Source organism: Equus przewalskii, chromosome 8 (assembly GCF_037783145.1).
Source record: "Equus przewalskii isolate Varuska chromosome 8, EquPr2, whole genome shotgun sequence".
NCBI classification, from domain to species: domain Eukaryota; kingdom Metazoa; phylum Chordata; class Mammalia; order Perissodactyla; family Equidae; genus Equus; species Equus przewalskii.
The window spans coordinates 74,257,386-74,283,509 of record NC_091838.1 but is presented as its reverse complement, the minus strand read 5'-3'; the positions used below and the strand labels follow the sequence as shown (position 1 = coordinate 74,283,509).

General features: G+C 40.5%; 1 protein-coding gene across 13 annotated transcripts in view; it reads right to left on the bottom strand.

The window, feature by feature from the left end:
• The window catches only part of EFR3A (EFR3 homolog A), a 103,748-nt gene extending 78,278 nt beyond the window's left edge, over positions 1-25,470 (bottom strand). For 3 of the 13 annotated variants that reach the window (XR_011543525.1, XM_070632048.1, XM_070632051.1), the window contains exons 1-3: positions 25,182-25,412; positions 6,752-6,981; positions 2,141-2,248 (exon numbers count right to left, since the gene is read on the bottom strand). Coding sequence is in view for 2 of the 13 variants with exons in the window: in XM_008515524.2 (XP_008513746.1) it covers positions 25,182-25,191 (10 nt within the window). In the remaining 11 variants the exon portion in view is untranslated. Of the gene's footprint in view, positions 1-2,140; positions 2,249-6,751; positions 6,982-25,181 lie in introns of all 13 variants that reach the window. The other 10 variants (XR_011543524.1, XM_070632050.1, XM_070632047.1 and 7 more) reach the window with 7 other exon arrangements.
• Between the last annotated feature and the right edge of the window lie 654 nt (positions 25,471-26,124).

The following is a 26,124-nucleotide window of genomic DNA, read 5'->3' as shown; positions in this document are numbered from 1 at the left end:
AAGGAATCCAAATAGGGAGCGAAGAAGTGAAACTCTCGCTGTTAGCAGATGACATGATCTTATATGTAGAAAACCCCAAAGAATCCTTTGGAAAACTATCAGAAATAATCAATTACAGCAAAGTTGCAGGGTATAAAATCAACTTACATAAATCAGTAGCATTTCTATTCTCTAATAAAGAACTAACAAAAAACTACAAAACTTTCCTGAAAGAAATTGATGACAACATAAAGAGATGGAAAGACAGTCCATGCACATGGATTGAAAGAATAAACATCGTTAAAATGTCCATACCACCGAAAGAAATCTACAGATTCAATGCAATCCCAATCAGAATCCCAATGACGTTCTTTACAGAAATAGAACAAAAAAATCCTAAAATTCAAGTGGGGCAACAAAAAGACCCTGAATTGCTAAAATAATCCTGAGAAAAAAGAACAAAGCTGGAGGAATCACAATCCCTGACTTCAAAACATACTACAAAGCTACAGTAATCAAAACAGCATGGTACTGGTACAAAAACAGGTGCACAGATCAATGGAACAGAATTGAAAGCCCAGAAATAAAACCACACATATATGGACAGCTAATCTTCGACAAAGGAGCTGAGGGCCTACAATGGAGAAAAGAAAGTCTCTTCAACAAATGGTGCTGGGAAAACTGGACAGCCACATGTAAAAGAAGGAAAATTCGACCATTCTTTTTCACCATTCACAAAAATAAACTCAAAATGGATCAAAGACCTAAAGGTAAGACCTGAAACCATAAGGCTTCTAGAACAAAATATAGGCAGTACACTGTTTGACATCAGTATTCACAGGATCTTTTCGGACACCATGTATTCTCAGACAAGGGAAACAATAGAATGAGTAAACAAATGGGACTTCATCAGACTAAAGAGCCTCTTCAAGGCAAGGGAAAACAGGATTGAAACAAAAAACCAACCCACCAATTGGGAAAAATATTTGCAAGTCATTTATGACAAAGGGTTAATCTCCATAATATATAAAGAACTCACACAGCTCAACAACAAAAAATCAAACAACCCAATCAAAAAATGGGCAGGGGACATGAATAGACATTTCTCCAAAGAAGATATATGGATGGCCAATAGGCACATGAAAAGATGCTCATCATCACTGATCATCAGGGAAATGCAAATCAAAGCTACAATAAGATATCACCTTACACCCATTAGAATGGCAAAAGTAACCAAAACAAAAAGTAACAAATGTTGGAGAGGTTGTGGAGAAAAATGATCCCTCATACACTGCTGGTGGGAACACAAACTGGTGCAGCCACTCTGGAAAACAGTATGGAGATTTCTCAAAAAATTAAAAATAGAAATACCATATGACCCAGACATCCCACTACTGGGTATCTATCCAAAGAACTTGAAATCAGCAATTCCAAAAGTCCCATGAACCCCTACGCTCATTGCAGCATTATATACAATAGCCAAGACATGGAAGCAACCTAAGCGCCCATCAAATGATGACTGGATGAAGAAGATACGGTATATACATACAATGGAATGCTACTCAGCCAGAAAAAAGGATAAAATCGTCCCATTCACAACAACATGGATGGACCTCGAGGGTATTATGTTAAGTGAAATAAGCCAGAGAGAGAAAGACAATCTCTGTATGACTCCACTCATACGTGGAAGTTAAACATGTAGACAAAGAGCACAGATTAGTGGCTACCAGGGGAAAGCGGGGGTGGAGGGTGGGCACAAAGGGTGAAGTGGTGCACCTACAACACGACTGACAAACAATAATGTACAAATGAAATTCTACAAGGTTGTAAACTATCATAATCTCAATAAAAAGTTTGAAAAAAAAATCCTAAGTCAAGTATTGTAAACAGAGTAAAGGAAAACACATTATCACGATTGGACTTTTCACATTTTTTCCAAAACATGACCAAACCTCTGAAATTTTCCCTTTTCCCAAAAAACTTCTCTGGTACATTCTTCTGTATTTCATGCCATTGTGTCCTTAAAATGATCACAGTTCTTGGGATTTATTTTACGTGGCTGGAGAAAGGGCTATACTGTTTCTATAACCTATTCTATTCTCCAGTCCCTACCTTCCCTGGAGAAGACCTGTTGCAGTCTAAGGGAGGAAGAGCGACTTACTTCACTGCTGAGTCCGGAAGGAACTGAGCATGGCCTAAATCATAAGCTGCAAATCCGTATCCTCAGCACCTACACAGTGGCAGCATGCAGTGAGAGCTCAATATCTATCTGTTGAATGAATGAAGGAATGAATGAACTTTCAGGATTTCTTTCAGATCTGCATTCTGCAATTCACTCTTCCCGCTTTTATGTGATAAATATTTGAGTCTGGAAGCCTGTCTCTATGTGGCCACTATGGGGTTACCAGGAAGTTTGAGTCAGCGTGTCCTCCTTGCAGAAGGTTGGGTATGTCTGCTCTGCCGACCTGGAATGACCCTTACACACACCGTAGCGAAGTCTAGATTTGGAGGGGAAGTAAGTAGGATGCCTGATGACAGACAAAAGTCAGGCCACATTCTCTGACACAGCTTTACTAGTAGTAAAGCTCATATCTGACTTGTATCAAATTGACTTTTATATTTCTCTCAATTGGTTCCAAACTCAGAGGGGAACCAAGGTGCGAATGCTACTCTCTTGAAATCAACAAATATGTGTGTCTCGGAAATATATCTGATTGGGAAAAACATTTACACCCAATCACATGTATTCTTTTAACAAGGTTTTAATGAGGCCTACCACGCCACAGGCACTAGGCTAAATGCAGGGAATATCAATACAGGCCATAATCACTGGTCTTCAGTAGCTCATAGTCTGGTGGGAGAAGATAATCATATGCAGAGAGAATTATAACTGTGTGATATCAACACAGGGTTGCTATCAGAGCATAGTAGTGTGAAACCTAACTTTCCTGAAATAAGTAATAACTAAATTAAATCCTGAAAAAAAGCAGGAATTAGGGGCCAGCTCAGTGGCATAGTGGTTAAAGTTTGTGCACTCTGCTTCAGCGGCCCAGGGTTTGTGTGTTCGGATCCTGGGTGTGGACCTACACACTGCCCATCTAAGCCACACTGTAATGGCAGCCCACATACAAAAAGAGGAAGACTGGCATAGATATTAGCTCAGGGCCGATCTTCCTCACCAAAAAAAGAAAGCAGGAATTAGGCAAAAGAGGGGAGGATTATCATTCTGGCAGAGGGAGCCACATGCATGAGGGCTCAGAGGTTTAAACAAGAGTGTGGTTTTAATTTTCAAACAAGCATAAAGTTCTGCAAGATGACAGAAATCGGCTAGACAAACTTTGCTTCCTGCAAAGGACCAACAAGGAACAGAGGAAGACACATTTTAGGGCAGGAGGAGGGTATCAAAACAAAAGCAACTAGTTGGAGTAGCTGAGGTCACCAAGGAAGACAGTAGGGAGTTTGGGGGAGAACCCTGGGAAAGCAAACATTTACGGGATGGTCAGCAGAGGAAGACAACATCTAAAGAAACAGGAAGAAAACCATGAAAGAATAGAGTTAGAGAGAACAAAGCAGACTCCTTCCAATCCTGTACCTTTTACAACTGTACCAACTACACGGATAAAAGAAATCAGGACCTTAAAAAATACTCCAAGAATGAGGAAACAGCAGAGAAAGAAATTAAGAATATTTTTTTTAAAAAAGTAAACATGAAAATCTCAGATTTTATGGTAATACAAATTAAAATTTCAAGAAGGATCAAATATTTTGACCCAAAATAAATCAAAGCAATGGCAGTTTCAGAACATCCAGACTGAAAATCACTGTTTTATAGACTCCACATTTGATGTGGGGAAAAAAGAAAGCAACTGATCACATAGCTTACAACAATTACGGGTTCTTATTAAAAAATTATAATGGATAGTATGAAATATCCCTTATAAGGATCTACTAATATATTTCATCACTATTTTAATCAGTTTTTAGTAAGATATAAGTCTTCTATCTAAAGTATAAAACTAGGTTATGTCTATAATTTCAAGTAAATAATGAGGATAAAATAATCGCTTAGAATAAGACAACAGCAAAAGAAAAGGTCTCTTATGGCAAAATAAAGCTTTAAGGTTTTGATTTCATGAGCATACAAAAAATAAGGTACACCTTTCTTAAATTTCATCATTGTTGATGTGGTTCTTATGTTTAAAATGTGCTACCTTAACATTAAAAAAGCAATATTGCAGACCGTTGACCTTACATCATATATATTTACAAGGAAGTTAAACTTGAAATCATAGAAGATACAAACGGCCTTTTCAAATTAACACAATATACTCTGAAACTTTGTGACTATATCTGTGATCAATGAACTAAGCCTCTGAAAGAGCCACGAGAACTAATATTTGGACTGTTTCATAATTTTTAAAGCATGCATAATTTTTAAGCCATGCTGAATACCAACATTACCCCAGTGTGCTCACTACTGTGTACATTACTATTCTCTGTAAATTTTACGCCTTATTAGCAAAATCTGAGGAAAGAGGACTTCATTTTTTTAAAAAGTTACTTCTTCCCCTCTGCCACAGGAAACAAATTACCTGTTCTTGAGAACTTCCCCATTCAGATTTCTGTATAAGCAGGAATATTTGTATCACTTTTATGTTTCTGTGTTTTCATATTTAACACTTGAAATCAAATCTAAATTACTTCTTCATAATCATTTTTATGTAATTCTCTGGATGCTCTTCAACACATACTAGTGGTCAGAAATGGAGTCCAATGTATTGCCTGCCTGCAGGTGCTAAGTAGGTATCTTTACTGTCACTTGAAGGGAGTTATGCCCCACTTCATGGATTCTGCAAAAACGAACCGCTGCTGGGTCTGACTAATGGTAGATGGATTGTGGTATGGCATATTTGCAGGTTACTAGTTGCAATTCATAATGCTTAATAAAATTTCTCATCCTTTTAGTTTAAAAAATACTTAGCACAGAACAAGTCACATAGTAAATGTTAAAATATCAGGTATTACTCAATACTTAAGGGACATTATGTTAAAAAGGGACTAGTCTGTGATGTCCTCTAGGGACTGAACTTGGATATAAGCAGTCAAAATTCTTGAGAATTCCCTGAGAGCTCCCAAAGAGGACAGTCTGTCGGTTCCTGTGAAGACTCCACCCACAGGTTAGATGAAGCAATCTCTCTGAGATTCCTTCTGACTCTAAATGCACATGACACTCCAACCTAAATGCAAAGGAACATTAAGGAATACCAACTATGTGGAAAGTACTATACAAGGTGCTGTGGGAGGTACCCAAAAGATCTGCAATGGAAAATTTTACAAGAACTCCTATGTTTGAAAGGGTGGAATAAAGACTCACACATAAACAATATTAATAAAATACAAGAGAAATGAGAAATTAAATTCCAATTGGAAAAGTTTAGAAAAGCTACTTAATGATGTGAAAAATGAGCTCAGCCAAGCATGCACACAAAATGAGTAGAATAAGCAATTTCTTAGAGATTAATAAAAGAAAAGATTTTTGTGAGCTGGATTGATTAAGAGAAGTTTTTCATTGCAAAAGATCTCAGCTATGAGTTATCTGTCGAACAAAAGGAAGAAAATGAACAGAGGGAACAGGTATTCCAGAAAGACTGAGGAAAACAGGGCTGTTCTGGAGTAGTAGAGTGACGAGTCTAGCTAATTCAGCTTTGGAGCCTAGGAAAAACAAGTGGAAAGATAAATTAGCAGTAGCTACACAAATGTATTATTAATATGTAGTTCTCTCTCCTCAAAATTTTAAATGGAAAGTTTTGACTTCCTTCTGTAGGCTATGTGAACAACTTGAAATGTCTGAGTAGGGCAAGAGCATGATGAAAATAATGCATTTATGAGTTTAGTCTGATGACTGTGCCAAAGCATTAAAAGAATTACTCTGGGAAAAACTTTAAGATAATCACATTAACAGCTTTGAGAGAAAATGCAGACCGAAGGACAAAGCATGGAGAGCTTTTAATTAAAATCTGGTTTAAGGCAAATGTATCCAAAAGTACTTAATGTATCTAACACAGCACAGGAAAGTTTAAAAAATAGAATCAGATTTTCAGATTTCTATTAAAATAGCTTTAATTAGTTTGCAGGTTTTGTTTTTTTTTGTTTTTTGCTGAGGAAGAGCAGCCCTGAGCTAACATCTGTTGCCAATCTTCCTCACTTTTTTTTTGAGGAAGATTAGCCCTCAGCTAACACCTGTGCCAATCTTCCTCTTCTTTACATGTGGGTTGCTACCACAGCGTGACTGACAAGTGATATAGGTCTGCTACTGGGATCCAAACCCACAAACCTGGGCCACCAAAGCAGATTGTGCCGTACTTAACCACCATATTGTGGGGCCAGCCCCTTTCATTAATATAATTAGATGTATATTAATGTTCTTTCTGAATATATAAAATTGAGGGTGATGTGTGGAAATGACTCCTATAGTATAAAAAACTAATGATCATACTTTGGTAATAAATAACCTCTACATCTGTCCTTAGCTCTCATGCGAAACAATCTAACAAACATTCCTTTCACGGCCCAGGAAGGGGTACCTGAACAGCACCTCTAAGCAGGACGGCAATCACAGTAACATAAGTCAATGGGGACTTAGAACACAAGTTAAACGTCTAAAATGTTAATCGTTGTGCTGCAGGTTTAGATTTTTATACTCAAAGTAGGAACAAACATACTAAATCTACCCAGGATAATTTCAAAATGTATTTCGTTCATCTGCACTTACTACTGTTCCCACTTCTTTTTCATTCAGAGGACACTGCTTCCCCACAGACGCTGAAGGTGCTGGTGGCTTCTAAGCAGTTCTTCCCACACTGCATGCTGGCAGAGAAGCTCGAGGAGGGGACGGGACCTCCGTCAGCTAACGGAGGCTGTGACGGCTTCTCACTTTCATGCTCTGATACTTCCTTTTGAAACTAACTTGCCGTGCAGGTAACAAGAAAGTCTGCTGAAGTTCTTGGAAAAGAAAAACTTTATACTAAAATCAGATGAATGTTCAAAGTTCAAACCTAGACTCATAATAACAGCCTTTTATTCCTCCTCAGAAGTTGTCTAAACGTGGCATTTCCAATTTGCAAAAGTAAAAAAAGAAACAAAAAACAACCAACTGACATTTTCCAGATGCCTTTGAAAAAGCTGTGAAGTTTATATAAGGCAAAATGAACACAGAAAGAATGAGTATGAAACATTTTAGCGAATGTCAGAAATATATTGAGAATATATTTGGAAAAGATGATGAATATAGAAGCTACAATTAAGACAATTTATAAGATAGTTCATTCAGATCATACCTACCAAAACCCAAATCACTTATTTTACAAAATATAAATGATTAATTTAATAGCTTCTTTTAGCTATACACATACACACACATTTATTTAAAGATCTAAAAAGTGAAATCAGTGGGGCTGGCCCAGTGGCTTAGTGGTTAAGTTCATGCACTCTGCTTTGGTGGCCCAGGATTCGCAGGTCCAGATCCGGGTTGCAGACCTATGCACTGCTCATCAAGCCATGCTGTGGTGGTGTCCCACATGCAAAAAAACAAAGGAAGACTGCCACAGATGTTACCTCAGTGACAATCTTCCTCAAGCAAAAAGAGGAAGATTAGCAACAGATGTTAGTTCAGGGCCAATCTTCCTCACCAAAAAAAAAAAAAAAGCTAGGGAAAAAAGTGACATCAGTTATACTTTCCAAAATAAAGATCTTCCCAATTTATTTACACTGCACTGATAGGCTTGGAGGTGAATCTGGGCATAATCTCTACCTTTTTAGCCTTACTTCCTAAATAAATCATAACATCTTTCACAACAAAAATGTGCACACTCACAGCTCTCAAATCAAGCCCCAAACTTCTTCATTCTCATGCATTTGCTCATACTATTCTATCTGTATAGAATACCCTGTCTTTATAAAAAGTGGGATAGATAATATGCAATCAGTAGTGAGATAAAACTCATTCCAATTACAAAAGGCTCCTTGAAATGAAATCTATTTTAAGTTATAAAATAGTAGCTTCAACAATTTCAAACATATTAACACTGAGTTGGTAAAAAAAGCATGAGACAAAAGAAACTTTAAAAAGAATCTGCAGGGGGCCAGCCCGGTGGCTGAGTGGTTAAGTGTGCACACTCTGCTTTGGCGGCCCAGGGTTTCACCAGTTCAGATCCTGGGTGCGGACATGGCACCGCTCATCAAGCCATGCTGAGGTGGCGTCCCACATGTCATAACTAGAAGGACCCACAACTAAAAATATACAACTATGTACCGGGGAGCTTTGGGGAGAAAAAGGAAAAATAAAATCTTTGAAAAAAAAAAAAAGAAATTGCAACAAACTTTGGAAACAGAAGGACAAAGAGTCAAAAATGAAGCATGCTTCTGTACCTGGATAAGCAGGTTAACACTCAAGACAGCAGGAGAGCTCTGAGCTGTCAGGCTCAAGCACATTCATTTGTGGTAAAAGAGTAGTCCGTTTACTAGTCAGGAAAATTTGGAGGATTAAAGAGAAAAGTTAAAAGTAAAGCCAATTTTTTAAAACAACGGACAAACATTGTATGTTGAACTGTGCTCCCCAAAAAGATATGCTGAAGTCCTAACCCCAGTACCTGTGAACGTGACTTTATTTAGAAACAGAGTTTTCGCACACTAATCAAGTTAAAATGACGTCATACTGGATTAGGGTGGGCCCTTGACCCAATGACTGGTATCCTTATAAAGAAAGATATGGAGACACACAGGGAGGAAGGCCATGTGAAGGCAGGAAGAGATCAGAGTCACGCTGCCACAGACAGGAAACTCTAAGGGTTGCCAGCAACCACCAGAGCTAGAAGAGGCGAGGAAGGACTGCCCACCTGAGCATGGCGGGAGCACAGCCCTGCCCACACCTCGACTGAACTGCCCACCTGAGCGAGCATGGTGGGAGCACAGCCCTGCCCACACCTCGACTGAACTGCCCACCTGAGCGAGCATGGCGGGAGCACAGCCCTGCCCACACCTCGACTGAACTGCCCACCCGAGCATGGCGGGAGCACAGCCCTGCCCACACCTCGACTGAACTGCCCACCCGAGCATGGCGGGAGCACAGCCCTGCCCACACCTCGACTGAACTGCCCACCCGAGCATGGCGGGAGCACAGCCCTGCCCACACCTCGACTGAACTGCCCACCCGAGCATGGCGGGAGCACAGCCCTGCCCACACCTCGACTGAACTGCCCACCCGAGAATGGCGGGAGCACAGCCCTGCCCACACCTCGACTGAACTGCCCACCCGAGCATGGTGGGAGCACAGCCCTGCCCACACCTCGACTGAACTGCCCACCCGAGCATGGTGGGAGCACAGCCCTGCCCACACCTCGATTGAACTGCCCACCTGAGCATGGTGGGAGCACAGCCCTGCCCACACCTCGACTGAGGACTTCCAGCTTCCAGAACTGTGAGAATATCTCTTGTCTTAAGCCATCCAGTTTGTGGCATCTTGTACAGCAGCCTTGGGAAGGTAATACAAGTAAGACTTCACATACCAGCCCAGTAAATTCTCTATTTACTAGATATGTACCACTCCCGAAATCAGTTCAAATGCCATAATGACTTCAAGTCAGCCTCCAAAGAATTCAATTCATTCCTTGATATCCAGTCATTCAAACTCAAACATTCTGTCCCCATCCCAATAGTAACATACAAAATAACTGAAACATGAAAAGAACAAATTTTTGCTCAATTCTGCCAACTTTCTTCAAGTGCTATATATACTTCACTTAAGTTCAGGTAAATTAATACGTGGTCTTACTAAAAGAAACAGTGACTATGCCATCAGTTTACATCAAAGTTTAATAAATTCTTTAATTTGTACTATTTAAGTACTATTAAAATAGTATGCTCTTAGAAACGGAAATGTTGTAAGTAAAACATCTGTTTCACTTTCAGGTCTCATATATCTATTATGGGTTGAACTGTATCACCCCCCAAAATTCATGCGTTAAAGTCCTAATTCCTGGTGCCTCACAACGTGACCTTATTTAGAGACAGGGTCTGCAGAGGTAATTAAGACAGGATGAAGTCATTAGAGTGGGCCCTAATCCAAGATGACTGATATCCTTATAAAAAGGGGAATTTAGAGACAGACACACGTACAGGGAGGACTCCCTATGAACACGAAGTTGGTCATGTACAAGCCAGTTAGAGAGGCCTGGAACACACCCTTCCCTCACAGCCCTCAGAAGAAACCCACTCTGCCAACACGTTGATTTCAAACTTCAGACCTCCAGAACTGTGAGGCAATAAATGTCTGCTGCTTAAACCACTCAGTTTGTGGTACTTGGCTATAGCAGCCCTAGCAAACTAATACACCATCAAATACTAAACGCAAATTCCACAAGGCACAAATTCTGGTTTCACAGATATCGTGCAAGACACAGCAGAAAACCAGAAGACCTACAAACGGCAGCAGGACCTAGTCCACCCCAGGAATTCCCTGCTCTAACTATTCCTCATCTGCCAGTCTGATTCTTTCAAAACGCACTCAACAAATATTTCAGTCTCTACCATATTCCAGATTTGATCTTACTTAATGCTCATAGCAACTCTATGAGGTAGGTATCAACATTTACAGGTTACAAATAAGGAATGAGAAGGGTGAAAGTAATTTGTCCAAGGAACACAACTGGAAGTGGGGGGTCCAGTTAACAGCCTGTGCTCCTAACAGTGTACATATTGTGCTGTCTTCCTAAGATGCTTTTTTTTTTTTAAGTAATCTGAACTGTTTGCTTTGGAGACTAAAGCAACATAGTCAAAATATTATCCAGGTGCCAAAAAATTCTATTGTTACCACAGCTCTCCACAGCTCTCCAGAGGGACAAAAATCAAGTCAGATGGCAGAGAATGGAGAAGTGACACCCTGCCTGAGAATCTGTCAAACGACAAAACTTCCCACTTACAGAAATTATCTTCTTTTCTGATTACAGGATACTCTGAGCTTTAAAATGTTCCTAAGAACACAAGAACATACATGAAAAGAAAAACCAGGAGCCTCTGTTACACTGAGAGCACCTCCCCAAAAGGTTGTGGTAAATTCCCAGCATACCAGACAACAAGCAAGAGCCGTGTGGAGCACTCGACCGTTGGGAAAAGGGGGCGAGAACTCCATTACTTTACAGTCTCACAGCCAAGTGACAACTGCTGTCTAGGATCTCTCAAAGCTTTCCCATCCATTGTGCACTGTGAGTTTCAGCTTACAACAACAAAATATTCTGGCACAAGTGTCCCAAAACTAACAAGGAATATAATGGAAGCATTTTTATGTAAGCTTTCACAAAATCCTAGCAGCAAATCCATACTTTAAGCAAGTTCAAGTTTTGAAGCTACAGCCCATTTTTACTTACTAATGAAAAAGCAGGAATCCTGTGCTTTCTTACAATTTGAGCATGCAGAGGAAAAAGTCCAGTTAACTCTCCCACAAATTAAAACACTTGTATTGTGATTATGGCAACCTGATACTAGATGATTTCAGATTTTTAAACTTAAAAATAACTATGTATAGTTTAAAAATCCCGAGATAAAAATATCTTCTTTACAATTAAGAGATTAAAAAGAACTAGAATTTCAGAATCTTGCCACTCAGTATCTTTAATTTTAGCAAGTCTCCTAATAATTCTTGAATTGTGAGTCCTACTGAATCAAAACCTAGGGGAAGGAAAGGTGGAGCATCTGGGAATTCACATTTATAATCATTGCTCAGGTAATTCCTAGGATTTTTGTTTTACATCAAAAGTCTTTCCATATACATAGAACAGGTAAATTTTATGGTATGCAAATTATATCTCAATGAAGTTTTTTTTTTTTTTTAAAGATTTTATTTTTTTCCTTTTTCTCCCAAAGCCCCCCGGTACATAGTTGTATATTCCTAGTTGTGGGTCCTTCCAGTTGTGGCATGTGGGACGCCGCCTCAGCGTGGCTTGATGAGTGGTGCCATGTCCATGCCCAGGATTCGAACCAATGAAACACTGGGCCACCTTCAGCGGAGCGTGCAAACTTAACCACTCGGCCACGGGGCCGACTCCCCAAAGAAGCTGTTTTTAAAGATCAATTCTTTCCTTCAGTATACTTATTGTGACCTTAGTATGTTTTTGTAATACTAAGGTCACAGTTTAAAACTCTACCACTACCCCATTGTCCACAATGAAAATCTGGATATGAAAAAAAGGGTGGGGTTTTCTGCAGTTTTTTAGCTACCCTCTTAAGAAAAAAATTTCTGCTTAAACAAACTAAGGCACTATGGTCTAGGAAAACAAACGCTCATATCAACCGATATGAATTTCTCACTATTATGAGCATAAAGAATCCACCAAAGGCAATGACTAGGATCTTTCTCAGTTAACCAGGATGGTTTGAGTTATTTTTAATTAAAAACTCTCTCAATATTTCACAAGTAAGATATGAGTTATTTCAGGCAAAATTCAAAACAGCATTGAAATTCTCCAACTACTTAAATTTTAACAAATTTTTATTTCCTTAGAGTAACAAAAGTGTTAAATCTGTGGGGGTGTTTGTAACTTTCAACATTATTTTTAGAACAAATACATTTAATACACCACCAGCATCGATTCTTCTTATAGATTTCACAACACCCACAGTGTCTATGCCATATGTTAAAGATTTTCATCTGAATTGAGATGATTTTCTGATTAAATAGTAAGGAAAAGATAGGTAGCACTCTAATTATATATCTAAACAGAATGTATAATTTATTTCTGTATCCAACGTTTGAAGATGGCAAAATATAACACAGGACGTGCTGAACAGGCCTAGCTAAGTAAAACGTTAAAAATATATATTTTAGGCTACTAATTCCCCTTCAAGGTTCAGTGCTTGATATAGTCTCCCCAAACTTCCGACTAAAGCACAGAGACGTCATTTTGTATTCACCCCTACATGAGATTTTGGTAACACAGAGTCAAAGGCCTAAGACTTCTTTAAATTTTCAAGCATTCTTTTATTAATTTATTACACATACACTATAGTGACAGTATACACAACTGATTTTTATCTTAATCAAAACTCTAAGAAGGCAATGTAATCTTTTCTAATCAATATTTTTAAACGAATCATAAACCAAAACCTGATGCTACCATAAGATTTCAGTGCATTACTAAATTTTCCTCAGGTTCAAAGGTAAGATTTACTATTACTACTGTATGGAACGAAAAAAAAAACCACAGCAATTTTCTGTGGTATTATACACAAAGAGAACCTAGAACTCTCTATACATTTGTAGCATTCATTTTATTACTGAAACTATAAAAACAAACTTATTCATTCCTTAAAATTAAAAATGATCAATAAAAATTATCTCATTTTTATGCAAATACTCAGATTATTTAGCAAGTTGAATTATAGTGAAATTTTAGATAAAAAAAATTAAAAATAATGGGATCAACTGCCATTCCAGCAAAAGCTCAGCAGCCAAATCAGACCTTATCATACTCACCCCTCCCTAATGTTTTTGGAACCACTGGATACAAAGTTTTAAAACTGTTCAGCCCTTAAACAGCATGTCGTTGTACCTTATCAGGGCAGACAACAAAAAGGGCATCAATATCTCCATGCTGCTGAAAGAGGGAACAGAGCCTGTGTACAGCATTACACTGAATAAATACGCAGACAACAATGGAAGAGGAGGGAAAAAGGAGGGGTATTAGCTGCGTAGGGTGAGAACATCATGCTGGACCCCCAAAGAGCTCACTGATGCTCTCAGGTGACAGCTGGAGTCTCCAAACGCCTCTCAGTTCTCTGTTTGAAAGAAAGAGGTTATTCCTCAGCAAGTTTACATAGGCATTCTATCCGCAGCCGGCAAATCACTTCTTTTCACAAATACACTCAGTTCTTTCACAAATACACATAATAATGAGACTCAGAAGACAACAATGGGAGGATAAGCTACTAATAGTTCAGTTCCATACAAAATATTTTAGATGACATACAAAAGGCTGCCCTAATCCTACTTGCAAACTGCACAATTCAGCATGTCTACCCAGGAATTATAGAACAGCTTACATCCTCTCAACCAAGTATAATTTGACAATCTCTTCCCCAGCCAGGAAGCAATGACAAGACAGTTAAGGACACAAGTACAGGATAGTACATACATAGTAAGACACAAGATCATCTTTAAGTCCCAAAGCTTTAAAATAAGATTTTTTCCTAGCACTTTGTGAATTATCATTGTCATAGCATCAGATCAAACAGTAAGACACACTCCAGCTTTTTTTTCTTTTTCTTACTATACTGGAACGTTTCAAATGCTACTATAAACAAACGGACTGCCCTTTGAGTCTTACATGGTTCTTGTGCAAGCATTTGTTGCAATGTTGTTTGTTTTAAGAATGCCCTACCTGCTCCCTTTTTGATTCCTTTGCCTTTTCAATCGTTAAATGGACATGCTCCTCAAGGATCTGCCCTCAGCCTGTTTACTCTTTACGATCTATCCTTTAGTAATTTCATCCACTGTAACTCCTACAAATGTACCCTGAATGTCGTCCTTAAGGCACCACACATTTATCATACCCTAAAACGGACACACTTTCCATCTCAGTTCCCCCAAACTGTTCTTCCTCCACGAAGTCCCTGTATTAAACCAGAGCAGTTCGCCTAAAGCATCAAGCCTGGAACTTGGGAGTGAATCCTGACTCCAACTTCTCCCTCAAGCCCTCATCCAATTAATCCTAACAATTGTACTTCCCCACCAGTATTCAGATTTGTCCACTGCAATCCATCCCATTGCGTCACCCAAGTCCAAAGCTCAGCAGACCACTGTACTTTAATAACCTCTAACTGCTCTCCATCCAACCTCTGTGTTTCCATAACAACCTTTTTCTCTTTTAGTAATCTGAGTCACTCTACAAACATACACTGAATGTATACCATGGGCCAACCACTATATCAAAAGCAATGTATACAGCAGTAAAGGAAACAGGTATAGATGCTTGTAAAGTTCCCTGTCTGGTCAGTGTAATTATGTGCTCGGCACTTGTCTTCCCCACTAGACTAAACTTCATGAGAGCAGGGAAGACGTCCATCATGATGCCTGTACGTCCAGTATGAGGCTACTGCTATATCCTTGCGTCTATAATAACAGACACATTGTAGGTGCTGAATAAATATGTGTGGATTAAAAGACAAAATTACCAAACATATATATGTGCGCGTGTGTGTGTGTATGTATGTATGTATGTGTATATATACATACACACACAGCCTTGAAGTCCTCACCTTCCCCAGCAACAATGACTGACTTCAACTGGCTGCTGGTGATTTCCATTTGTACGACTCACCTCATTTTCCCAAAATCCGCAGTTCTCCTACGACGACTCAGGCTTACGATGCCATCTTCTACTCATCTTCCCCTTGCAGACTCTCCTCCAAACTCCACGGCACCATTCTTAGGGTGCCTGCCATTTCCTTCTTTGTGATATAGCCACCTACACAAGGTTCTGTAAACTTTTTTTTTTTTGGAGGAAGATTAGCCCTCAGCTAACTACTGCCAGTCCTCCTCTTTTTGCTGAGGAAGCCTGGCTCTGAGCTAACATCCGTGCCCATCTTCCTCTAGTTTATACGTGGGACGCCTACCACAGCATGGCTGCCAAGCAGTGCCATGTCCGCACCCGGGATCCGAACCAGAGAACCCCGGGCCGCCGAGAAGCGGAACGTGCGAACTTAACCGCTGCGCCACCGGGCCGGCCCCGGTTCTGTAAACTTTTTAGAGCTAGGCACTGCTTTACTCACCTCTATATTGCCCACCTAGCAGTGCCTTGCACATGCAGGCACCAAAATAACTTGCTGAATGAATGAATCCCTAAAAGAATTCCAACAAGAAAGGCTGAAAGAGAACATTCACGACTCCAAGAGCATAGTGACAGCATCTATGACTGAAGGACTACAAGGACAGATTAGACAACTCCATTCCTGGAGATTAGAGCAAAACAGGGAAAACACTATCAGCTAAATGGCTTTAGTTTCTGCCTCTAGGTTCCTAAGATTTTGATTCTAAAACATCTTATGTTATTGTCAGCGGGTATATTCTAATTTCTAAGACTACAAATGTCCACCTTTTTAAAAGTAGCCAACATTACTTTCCTACTGAAATTGAATGCAGAATCCCACCAATAAAACAAACAAAAACAGAGCTCTACTCCAGCTGAACGTGGGACGGGGAGAAGGGCCCGTCTGCTCAGCTTCTTCAGCACTGTCTCCACCAACGGTCCTTAGTATACTTCCATGGAAGATATTCTGAAACTTCGGCTCTAAAGGGAAGTGATGCTTCCTCTGTGCCACCCTCCAACATGGATCAAGAACAACATGGAATCCTCAGGCATTAACAACGAGAATCCTGTGCCAGGGAATGGAGCTTTCATAAAGGTAATATAAATAGAACTGACCTGGGGCAGACATCCATGTTTCTTCCATCACTGTCTTGAACCTGAACTGTTTCCTTTTATGAAGGAGGTACAGTAAGACAAATCTAGGGCAACTTCCCAAAGGTGCTCCCATCCTTGGAAGACCAAACAAAGAACCAGGACGGAAGCAAGAGAAAAGGCGGCATGGCATAGATAAGTCACTTAAGTCTGTTTCTAATCTGAGCTGTGAACTGAGGACACTGGACCTCTAAAAGTTCATATAGTCCAGTCCAGCTAAGAGAATAGGAGAGATCCCTAGAAACTTAGACCCAAAATCTCAGCTCTTACACATCTGCCTGGGGTGCCCTCTCTGCAGATGCCCTTCTGGAACCAAGTACAGCAGATGATAACAGTCCAAGAAGCAACTATCCTGTCCTGACAACATGCTGATTCTAATAACATGTTCATAAAGTATTTCTACCTCTAAAGCACAATTACATAAATTCTAGTGCATCTAAATATCCCTAAAAGGTATAGTCATTTTCCATTTAATGGTTCAAATAGTCTAAGTTCATAAATCAATTTAAGTCAGATGCCATAAATGGGGTACTCCTGTCAACTTCCAGGCCAGTCCTTTAGCCTAGCACAGTACCTTTTGCAAAGTTTATGAGGTCCCAGGAATTGACAATGGCAAACTTGAACATCTTACATTTCATTTTCTCTGCCCAGCAGGAGTGAGAGCCATTTAAGATTAAGCGCAACCATTGCACAGAGAGCTTTGTAGCAAATTGCCAAGACAGCTGTTCAAAAAGCTAATCAAATAGCAGGGGTGTGAAGAACACTTAGGATTATCCAGAAAACTACTGCAGGAGAAATACCCTCGAGTTCAGGTAATGAAAAGAAAAAGGTACAGCTAAATAACTCACCAACTAAGAATAAAAACAAAAATAATGGCATTTAGGAGGACAGAAGTCCTCGTGAAGACTGTAGAGCAAAAGGTTTAATGCCTAATTTTAGAATACAGCAAACTGTTGATTCAGAAGTACAATGAAAAAAGCCTGAGTAGTGATTCCTTCTTTAATAAAATTTAGAATCATGCTATCTAATAGTACCTAAAGTTAGACAGCAGTAAATAAATATGCAAAAGGGAGAATATGATAGCCTACACGCAACCTACAAAAGGTACTATGCTAGGTTAAAGGACTGGCCTGGAAGAGGAAAAATAAGCGTAGCTCCTGCTTGCCTTACAGCATATGTGAGAGTAGGCTCATTTCAAGAACTGAACCAACCCGGCAAATACGAACGATGAGAGAATTTTGACAGGTGTGACATATTAATCATAGGAGGAACTGCCAACATTCATTTTATGATCATACTTCCCTAGAATTGCGTTCATTCCACAACACACAATCATTCCAAAAGAAAAAAGAAGACACCTACAAATTCCCAATAAGTTGAAAGCCACACACAATGATTCATCTCAACCTTTCAGGTTTTCAAGATTGAAACTACCACTTAATAAATCAGAAATTATTTCTTCCTCCTTTCAGAATAAAATGCCAATAACAAGAAAAAAAGCCCCATTATTTTACTTGCTATTCAAAAACAATGTAACTCACCAACCATTGCTCAGTCACTCACAGAATTTTACATTTCCTAGCATATGATAGCAACAGCAATCAGACAGCAAATGAACTGTTTTCCCAAGCCATATATATGGTCAACACTATTTGATCAGTTACTCAAAACTCTTTTCTATGCGCTAAAGGAAGAACCAGTTCACGGCAACATTTTAATGTTTCATTTCTGGTTTTTGAAAGAACTATGAAAATTTTGAAAAAATTACGTTAAAGCTGTAAAAAATCAAGTATCTTTTTCTGATGGAAGAATATATGCTAACTGTAGGAAATCTGGAAAACACAAATTATAGAGAAGAAAATAAAAATAATTCAGAATCCCAGCACCTTCATAAGTATCATATTTAATGGTTGCATGTTATTTTGTTTTAAGAATATTCCATATTCAATTTGTACCACTGCCCCATTATTGGATATTGAGGTTTCTGGGTTTTCACTATTTCATAAATATTACTGTGATAGACATCTCGCTGCAGTCTATGTTTTTAATAATTTCTTTAGGATAGATTCCCAAAAGTGAAATTACTGAGTAAATGTGTATAAGCATTATTAGAGCACTTGATAAAATACTGTCAAATTACTTTCTAAAAACGTTGCACCAATTAAAACTTCTGCCTTTTCTACTGAACCTCACTGCCTTTGCCTGTTATATTGTTAAAAAGTCTTTGGTGATCTGAAAATCCAAAAATGATTTCAGCTTTTAATGAGCATTTCTTTACTAATGAAATTGAACCATTTCCCCAAAAATCTTCCTCAGCCTTTTGTACTTAGATTTTTATAAGCATAGGTGTGTACTTTAACCACATAGGATTGGTGGTGTTTTGCTTTCTGATTTCTATAAATTCTGCAAATATTGATTTTTTTATATTTGATATTAACTTTGAATCCTTCTTCAAATCTTTGGCCACAGATTTTTATAACACTTCTACCCCATACCTTTCTACCTCCTATGAAAGCAGTATGAAGATGTAGTTGTGAGAACACCCACCCGGTATTCAGATGACCTGGGTTCTAGCAGCACACCATTACCCAGCTGGTTGGCACACAACCAGCTTAGTTTGACCATCCTCTTAATGACTGGACTAAATGTTCTTTTCAGCTACAAAATTCAATTCGATTTCATTTTTCCATCTCCTAAGTTTCTTTTCTGGTAATCTTACAATTCTCAAATTAACTCTCCTCATAGACGCCGAATTTAAAAGAGCCTTACTGAATATCCATCTATACTATAACTCAAAGATTTCTGTTGGCTAGCAGAGAGGTAAGAAAGAACAATGAAAAGCATGTAACAAATTAGGGGGCAAACTTAAAAAGTCAATGAAATAAGCCACTAGAATGGCATATTTTTGGCATATAATGATATTCTCCCACAACCTGAATTACAAAGCTGTGGTCAAAGAACAACTGCCACTCTGTTGATCTCCATTTTTCCAGGGGGCCCAACTCAGTGTGCCTTTGAATCGCTTGAAATTACATGCAAAACTCCGTGTGAAAAATCTGCATTTCTCTGGGGAAGGATAACCTTGGCTTCACCAACAGGACTGATGGAACGACCTGACTCTCAACACGGCTCATTTTGCAAAAACAGTTAAGGACCCCTAACCTGGACAAACAGCTCGTGTCTTACCTACTGGTCTACCGTTTCCTCCTTAAAGGGGAAGAGCAGGCACACTGGGATTTTCTGTGCCTTTCTCCCCATTTCTGAGAATGTCAAGGACGGGTTTCCTTCGATTACTATCAATAAAACTTTTCTACTACCACTAAAGGATAAAGGGGTACTCACTTCTTACACAGGGGCTCCTCCAAAGAAGACAGTTACTGATATATAAAAATGGAGTTTGTAACAGAACTAGTGTTCATACAGACACTGTATGATTCAGAAGTACAACAAAAATACCTAAGTAGTGATTCTTTCTTTAATAAAATTTGGAATCATGCTGCCTAATAATACCTAAAGGTAGACAGCAGTAAATAAACATGCAAAAGGGAGAATAAGATAGACTACATGGAATCAGATTCGTTCACTGCGATCCATCCCACTCCTACAGAAACACTGCAAATGATAACTAGATCATCCCATACCAAAGTTGAGCTATGTAATGGGTAAAAGGTGCTTTCTCCTAAGAACTAGTACCTTCATTTGACTCAGGAAAAAAGGGCCTCTGCCTCCCCAAACACAAATGACTTTCTCCTTTTAGAGGGACACGTGGGCTGGGCCGGGGCCGGAGAGGTGATACGGAAAATCACAGCCTGGAAACCCAGAGAAAGATGGCTGCAGCTGTTTTTGTTTAAAGTTGCTCACCCCAAAGCACTCAGTGGGAGTCTAGGCAGACTGAGTTCCCCAGCCAAGGGTCAGACAAGACCCTGCCCTGACCCAAGAGATCACAGCTGACCGGGTCAGGGGGCAGATTCCTCGAGCCTCCAGTTTGAGAAGGCAATCTCTGGGGAGCAGGCTGCAGGGACCCTGACTGGAAACCTGGGGCACAGCCTGATCTACGTCTAAATATTTGACCAGTGATTCTCAACTTAGGGACAATTTTGCCCATTAGGGGACACTTGGCAATGTCTTGAGACATTTTTGATTGTCACAACTTTGGGGAACAAGGAGATTTACTATTAGCTTCTAGTGGGTAGAGGCCAGAGATGCTGCTAAACATCCTACAACGCACAAGACTGCCCTCTACCTTCCAAACCAAAAATTATCCCACCCGAGACAGCAACAGAACCAAGTCTGAGAAACCCTGATGCAGACTATGATTTGCAGTCTTTGTATTCTTATCTCAGGCCTCGCAAATGTTACAGGCAGGTCAGCTAAGAATCTGACTATAAATTACAAAACTTTTGTAACACTGTTTTTATGGAAAAAAGTTATTTCAGGTTATGGTATCCGAAGAATAACTTCTCTGACTCCAGTTAAGATTCAACCATTCATTTATTCAACATTTACCAAGCACCTATTACGTCATCAGGCACAGTGAAAGCAAAAGTGACAGTGTTAAAACAAACTGATAGATGACTGTAGATCCAACTCCTGCCTGGCTCAGAGCAGTACAGCATGAAAAGAGAAGTGGGACTCTGAAGTCAGACCCACCAACTCCAACCCAGCTCTACCACTTACTGTCATTAGGCATGTTACTTAACTTCTCTGAACTTCGATCTCTCCATTTCTATAACAGGTCAAATAGGGCCTCCCTCAAAGTGGGAGACAACTAAATAAGATAACTCATGTAAAGCACAAAGTGAACTACCTGGCACACAACCAATATTCAATAATTAACTCCTATTACTAGTGGCATATTTTCAGCTTTTATAATGTAACCAGTAAGTTGGAAACTGCTAGTATGCCTATAAAATAGACAGTCACTGTAACAGTGAAAGCGACAACTTGAACACACTTTTAGTCAAGTTAATTGCATAGCATATAAAATCCTTCAAATTCTGACTCCCATCTCCTTCTCCAGCCTTATCTCCCACCACCTACATCACCCTTAAGGCAGCCCTACGTCCCCACGAGTGGGGACAGATTGAAAGATGAGATCTGGTAGTAACCAAAACAGTGTCAAGCTAAAGGTCACTGTGAGAAAGAAAATTCTTCAGCTGTGACTTTGGCAGTATACACAGGTGCTGAGAGGAAGGGGGGGCGGGGAAGATAGAATGAATGAACACAAAAGGCTCACAAGCCAGTAATAGGTCAAGCTTGCTTGTAATGTGTTTCTAATTGGAAACACTTCAACCAGCATCCTTCTTTCACTTCACAATTCATCTATATTCTGTACTTCTTTCTTAAGAATGGACTGAAAAATAAGTCAAATATAATCAGCCTCATCAACGGGAAAAAACCAAACATGGAATGACCACGTTACCACAACCTAACAAATCTGGACAGATATCAATGCCAATATCCAAATGAGAAAAGAAAGTATTAACCACAAATAACTACTGAAAGCATAGTTTAACAGCAAACAATGGTTAAGAGTTTCAGTTTCCCCTAGCCAATAACAATAACTTTTCATATAAAATAAAAGAGCTTATTTTCCTGGACTTGTTTTGAGGCTAGTTATCTGTCAACTGAGAGAGCCCCTTTCATATAAGCAGTTTAGTAAAAAAGTTGAAGTCTATGTCTATATGACCAAGCACCTGCTTAGAACACCAGTGAAATCCCCAGCCTTCTTTGCCCAGATTCCTAAAATAAGACAGAAGCAAAGGCAAAAATGTTAAATTTTCTTGTAAGATCACACGTCTGATTTAAGTTTTGGCCAAGCTTACTTTTGTATTAGTGTAACTCCAGGGGGAAAAAAACGTTATCAACTTAGTGCTAAGAAAAACTAAACGTTAGCTATGCTCATTGTGGTTACGAATTACAGGGATCTGTGTTCAAGTCCTGGTTCTACACCATGTGCAACCTTAGTCAAGTTACTCCAAGTCACTGAGTCTCGGGCTCCTGATATGCAAAATAAAATAAAATAAAATAAAATGATTGGATTAAGAAGCTTTAACATTTCTTCTACTCAAATTATGATTCAGGGTTTGAAAAGCTTTAAGATCAAAATGTTTCTTAATGGTCTTTTGAATGGAGGAGGATGAAATAAAAGCCTTTAGAGAAATGATGTGTCAAATTACAGGTTTGTAGGTTTGAAAAGATCATTTAGTGAAACAGTCTTGAAATCTGTGCTTAGTGAATGTTGCAAATTACTAGCTGAATATAGAGTGACACAACCACAGAACTGTTCCTGTGTCACAGCCGCTTCCTGTCAGGCACCCTTCCAGGTAGCTGCTTTCTAAAACAGTCTATGGCTCTCCAAAACAACTCCAATGAAGCCACTATTACCATTCACCAGATATGTCACTGCTTAGCCTTCAGGGGTATATCATACTCCAGCGGATTCTACTTATTAACACCAGTGTCAATGACTGAGAGTATCAATATCCAAACAAGCAACTAAACAGCAATAGTAGAATAATTCCATGACTTGGAGCAAGGGTCACTTTTGGAATTATACAGTCTGAGAGACCCTAGTGATCATCTCCAACAACACTTTACAGAAAAGCCTTATATTTATTTCCCTAAACCCTTAAGGATTAACTGGCTGAGCTTGTACATGAGCCTCTTAACTCATTTGACATTAAAAAAAAAAAAAAGCTTAGTTTATTTGGAGAGGGTTTTCTTCCTAAAAACATCCCTAAAGAAGGAAATAATTGTGCTGTCTCTGCTTATGTATGTAACATGCTGGAAGTTTACTCTACACGCAGAATTTCCAAGAAAGACTACTGCCCACTGCACTATCCCAGCAATTTTGGTGGTTGTGGCCACAAAAGGAGAGAGAAGGCGATGTGAACACTACTGACCTCACATGGGTAACACCAGTTGGTACCACACTTCTATGAAATCACAGAAACTGAACCATAATAAATATTAACAACAATAATGAGAGATAAACATTTCACTCGCCTTCCAGTCAGGTCATGAAATCTGAATTCTTAACTATGCAAAACCAACACAGCGCATCTCTATGCCGTTTTGCATAGTAAATCACACATTTTAAAAGAAACAAATTTTCTATATCCACTCTGTGAAGCTAGATAACCTTAGAACATAACTAAAAACTTGTTTAATTTCACAGGATACTTATATTGCCATTTTACCAGTAAATTCCACTTGAAGTCTTAACTTTCAAGAAGAGGTGCCAATCTCCTCCCCCTCACTTTGAGAAAGTGAAAGATTAGCACAGCGCTAATCTCAAATATGCACATAAACGTGAATTCAGAAATCATAAACTGACAATGATGAGAATGATGGTAATAATATTCCTCCAATCTAGAGGGATAAAATTAAAATATAAGATGCTGACATATTTACTGGATACAAAAATCCAAGACCATGAGTTAAGGACACACAGAACTGTGTTAAGAAAACAAAATCCACCTTACCCACACATTAAACAGGCAGTTAAAAGCAATCTTTACATCAAGATTATTTAAAGATTTGCCACAGCATTACATAAAACTTTCTAATGTCAGGAAATAATTCCTCTTTACCCACCTCTAGACAATATACGCATTTGAGGCTGACCTGAAAATCCAGTGTCCCACATGTCTACCAAAATAAGGACAGCCAGTAGGTGTTACGAATTCTAGGAAATATGAGCTAATTGGGAACACACTGACAAGTGTTTAAAGATTCTACAGTATGGAACACTTACTCAAGAGAGCCCTACTTGAAAAGAATCTCAAATCAATCATCATTAAGCATAATCTCTCTGTCCAAGCTCAGGAGCTTCCTGAGTGTGCACAGAGCCATAGGGGCCACTGGGTTTAAAGTCACACTGCGATTCTCTGGGTCGTTTAAAAATGGGTCATTCGTAGTACTGTAGTGTCTGGTTTGTGCAAATCGCCTCCAACGTCCAGTGATTGTCAAACTTTAGCATCCCTCAATAACACCTTGGACACTTATTAAACATGCAGATTCCAGGGCCCAAGCTCCGGAATCTTACTCAGTGTGTCTAGGGAGGGGCCCTAAAGCGGCATTTCTAATCAGCCGCCAGGTGAATCTGAAGCAGGTGGTTCAACAGCCACACTTCGGGGCATATAAGCCTAAACGTTCCCCAAAGAGCACCTTCTTCAACCACCGCGGACGTGTGGCAGACAGGGAGAAAGTCAAGGCTGCTGGGACTTCGGGCGCCGCAAGGACGGTCTCTGGGCCAGGTCCAGACCCCCTGGGCCGGCGCGTCCCACCAGGCGATGCCTGTCCCCGAGAAGGGGAGAAGGCAATGGCCACGGGACCGCAGTTACTGTCAGCATTTCCATAAAGTCCCACTTTGCTCCGCAGAGAGCTGGGGAAAGAGCTTGGACTTTGAAGTCCCACAGCTCCAGTTTACTACCACCTCTGCCACGTCCTCGCCGCGCGTCCTGAAGGCTCGGGCCTCAGTTTCCCCGTCTGTGCAGCGGGCACACGCCACTCCCCCCACCCCGGAAAGCCAAGCCGAAACGAAACTAACTCGGCCGGCCGAGGGCACTTCCTGGCTCGCCCAGCCCAGCCCGCTGCCCCGGCGGACGACCCGGGAGGGCGCGCCCAGCAGCCCGCCGCCTCCCAACGCTCCTCCGCCAGGCCCGACCCGACCCTCGGCCGGCCACTCACGGGTAGGCATGGTGACCCCGAGCCGCGCTCGCCGCCGCACCAAGGCTCAGTGTGGCCGCTCGGGGCGCGCCGACGGCACCATGACGGGCTAGCGCCGGGCCACCGAGGCCCTGACCCGGCGAAGGGCAGAGCGGGAGGAGCGAGCGCCGACCCCACGGCCCACACGAGCGAACCAGCGACAGCGCCCACCGCCGGCCCTGCTCCGCGCCGGACGATGCCTGGGCGTCCCCACGCCCTGACGTCAGCACGTCGCCGGCGTCCGGGCCCCGCCCCCACCGGGCGGCCGAGCTCCGCCCAGGAGCCGGCGGCGCGGGGCTGTTGGGGTGGAAGAGTTGGGGCTGCAGGGCTGATGGGGGGTGTGGGGAGTCCAGAGGCGTGGAGCAATTTCGGCCTTGCTCTTACTGTCAGATCCTAGTGATCTGAGTCTTATGCGTTTCCATTCATCCTTATTCGAGGCGCATTAGCAATATTTGTTTCTTACATTGAGTCATTTTATGACATTTGCGAGGGTTAGCAGGATTGATTTGACTGTATTAAGTACCCGTAGGCTTTCTTTTATAAGCTATTGAGCTTGAAGTGCGTTCTGTCTTCTCTGAAAGCATGATTTATTTAGGGACGCATCGAGGTCGTTTTGGGTGATGGCTGCGCTTTTTCTTTTGAGAGGACAGAAAATGTAATTTCCTCTTGCTCTGCTGGTGACTTTGAAAGAGATTTTACGCCTCAGGAGTCAGTCTCTTCCAGAGAGGGCGGTTGTGTCCACTTGGCTGAGCCGCTTTTCTTGACTCTGTGAGTGTCATTAATAATTGATGTGTCTAATATTGCCTCTGAGCTGAGCAGACACTTGGAGCCTAGACCATTCAGCAGCACGCGCGCACTTTGCTAGGCACTGTGGGCTGTGGACAGCCTGTCTGGAGAAAGAGAAGGAAGCCACAGAGGTCTAAAA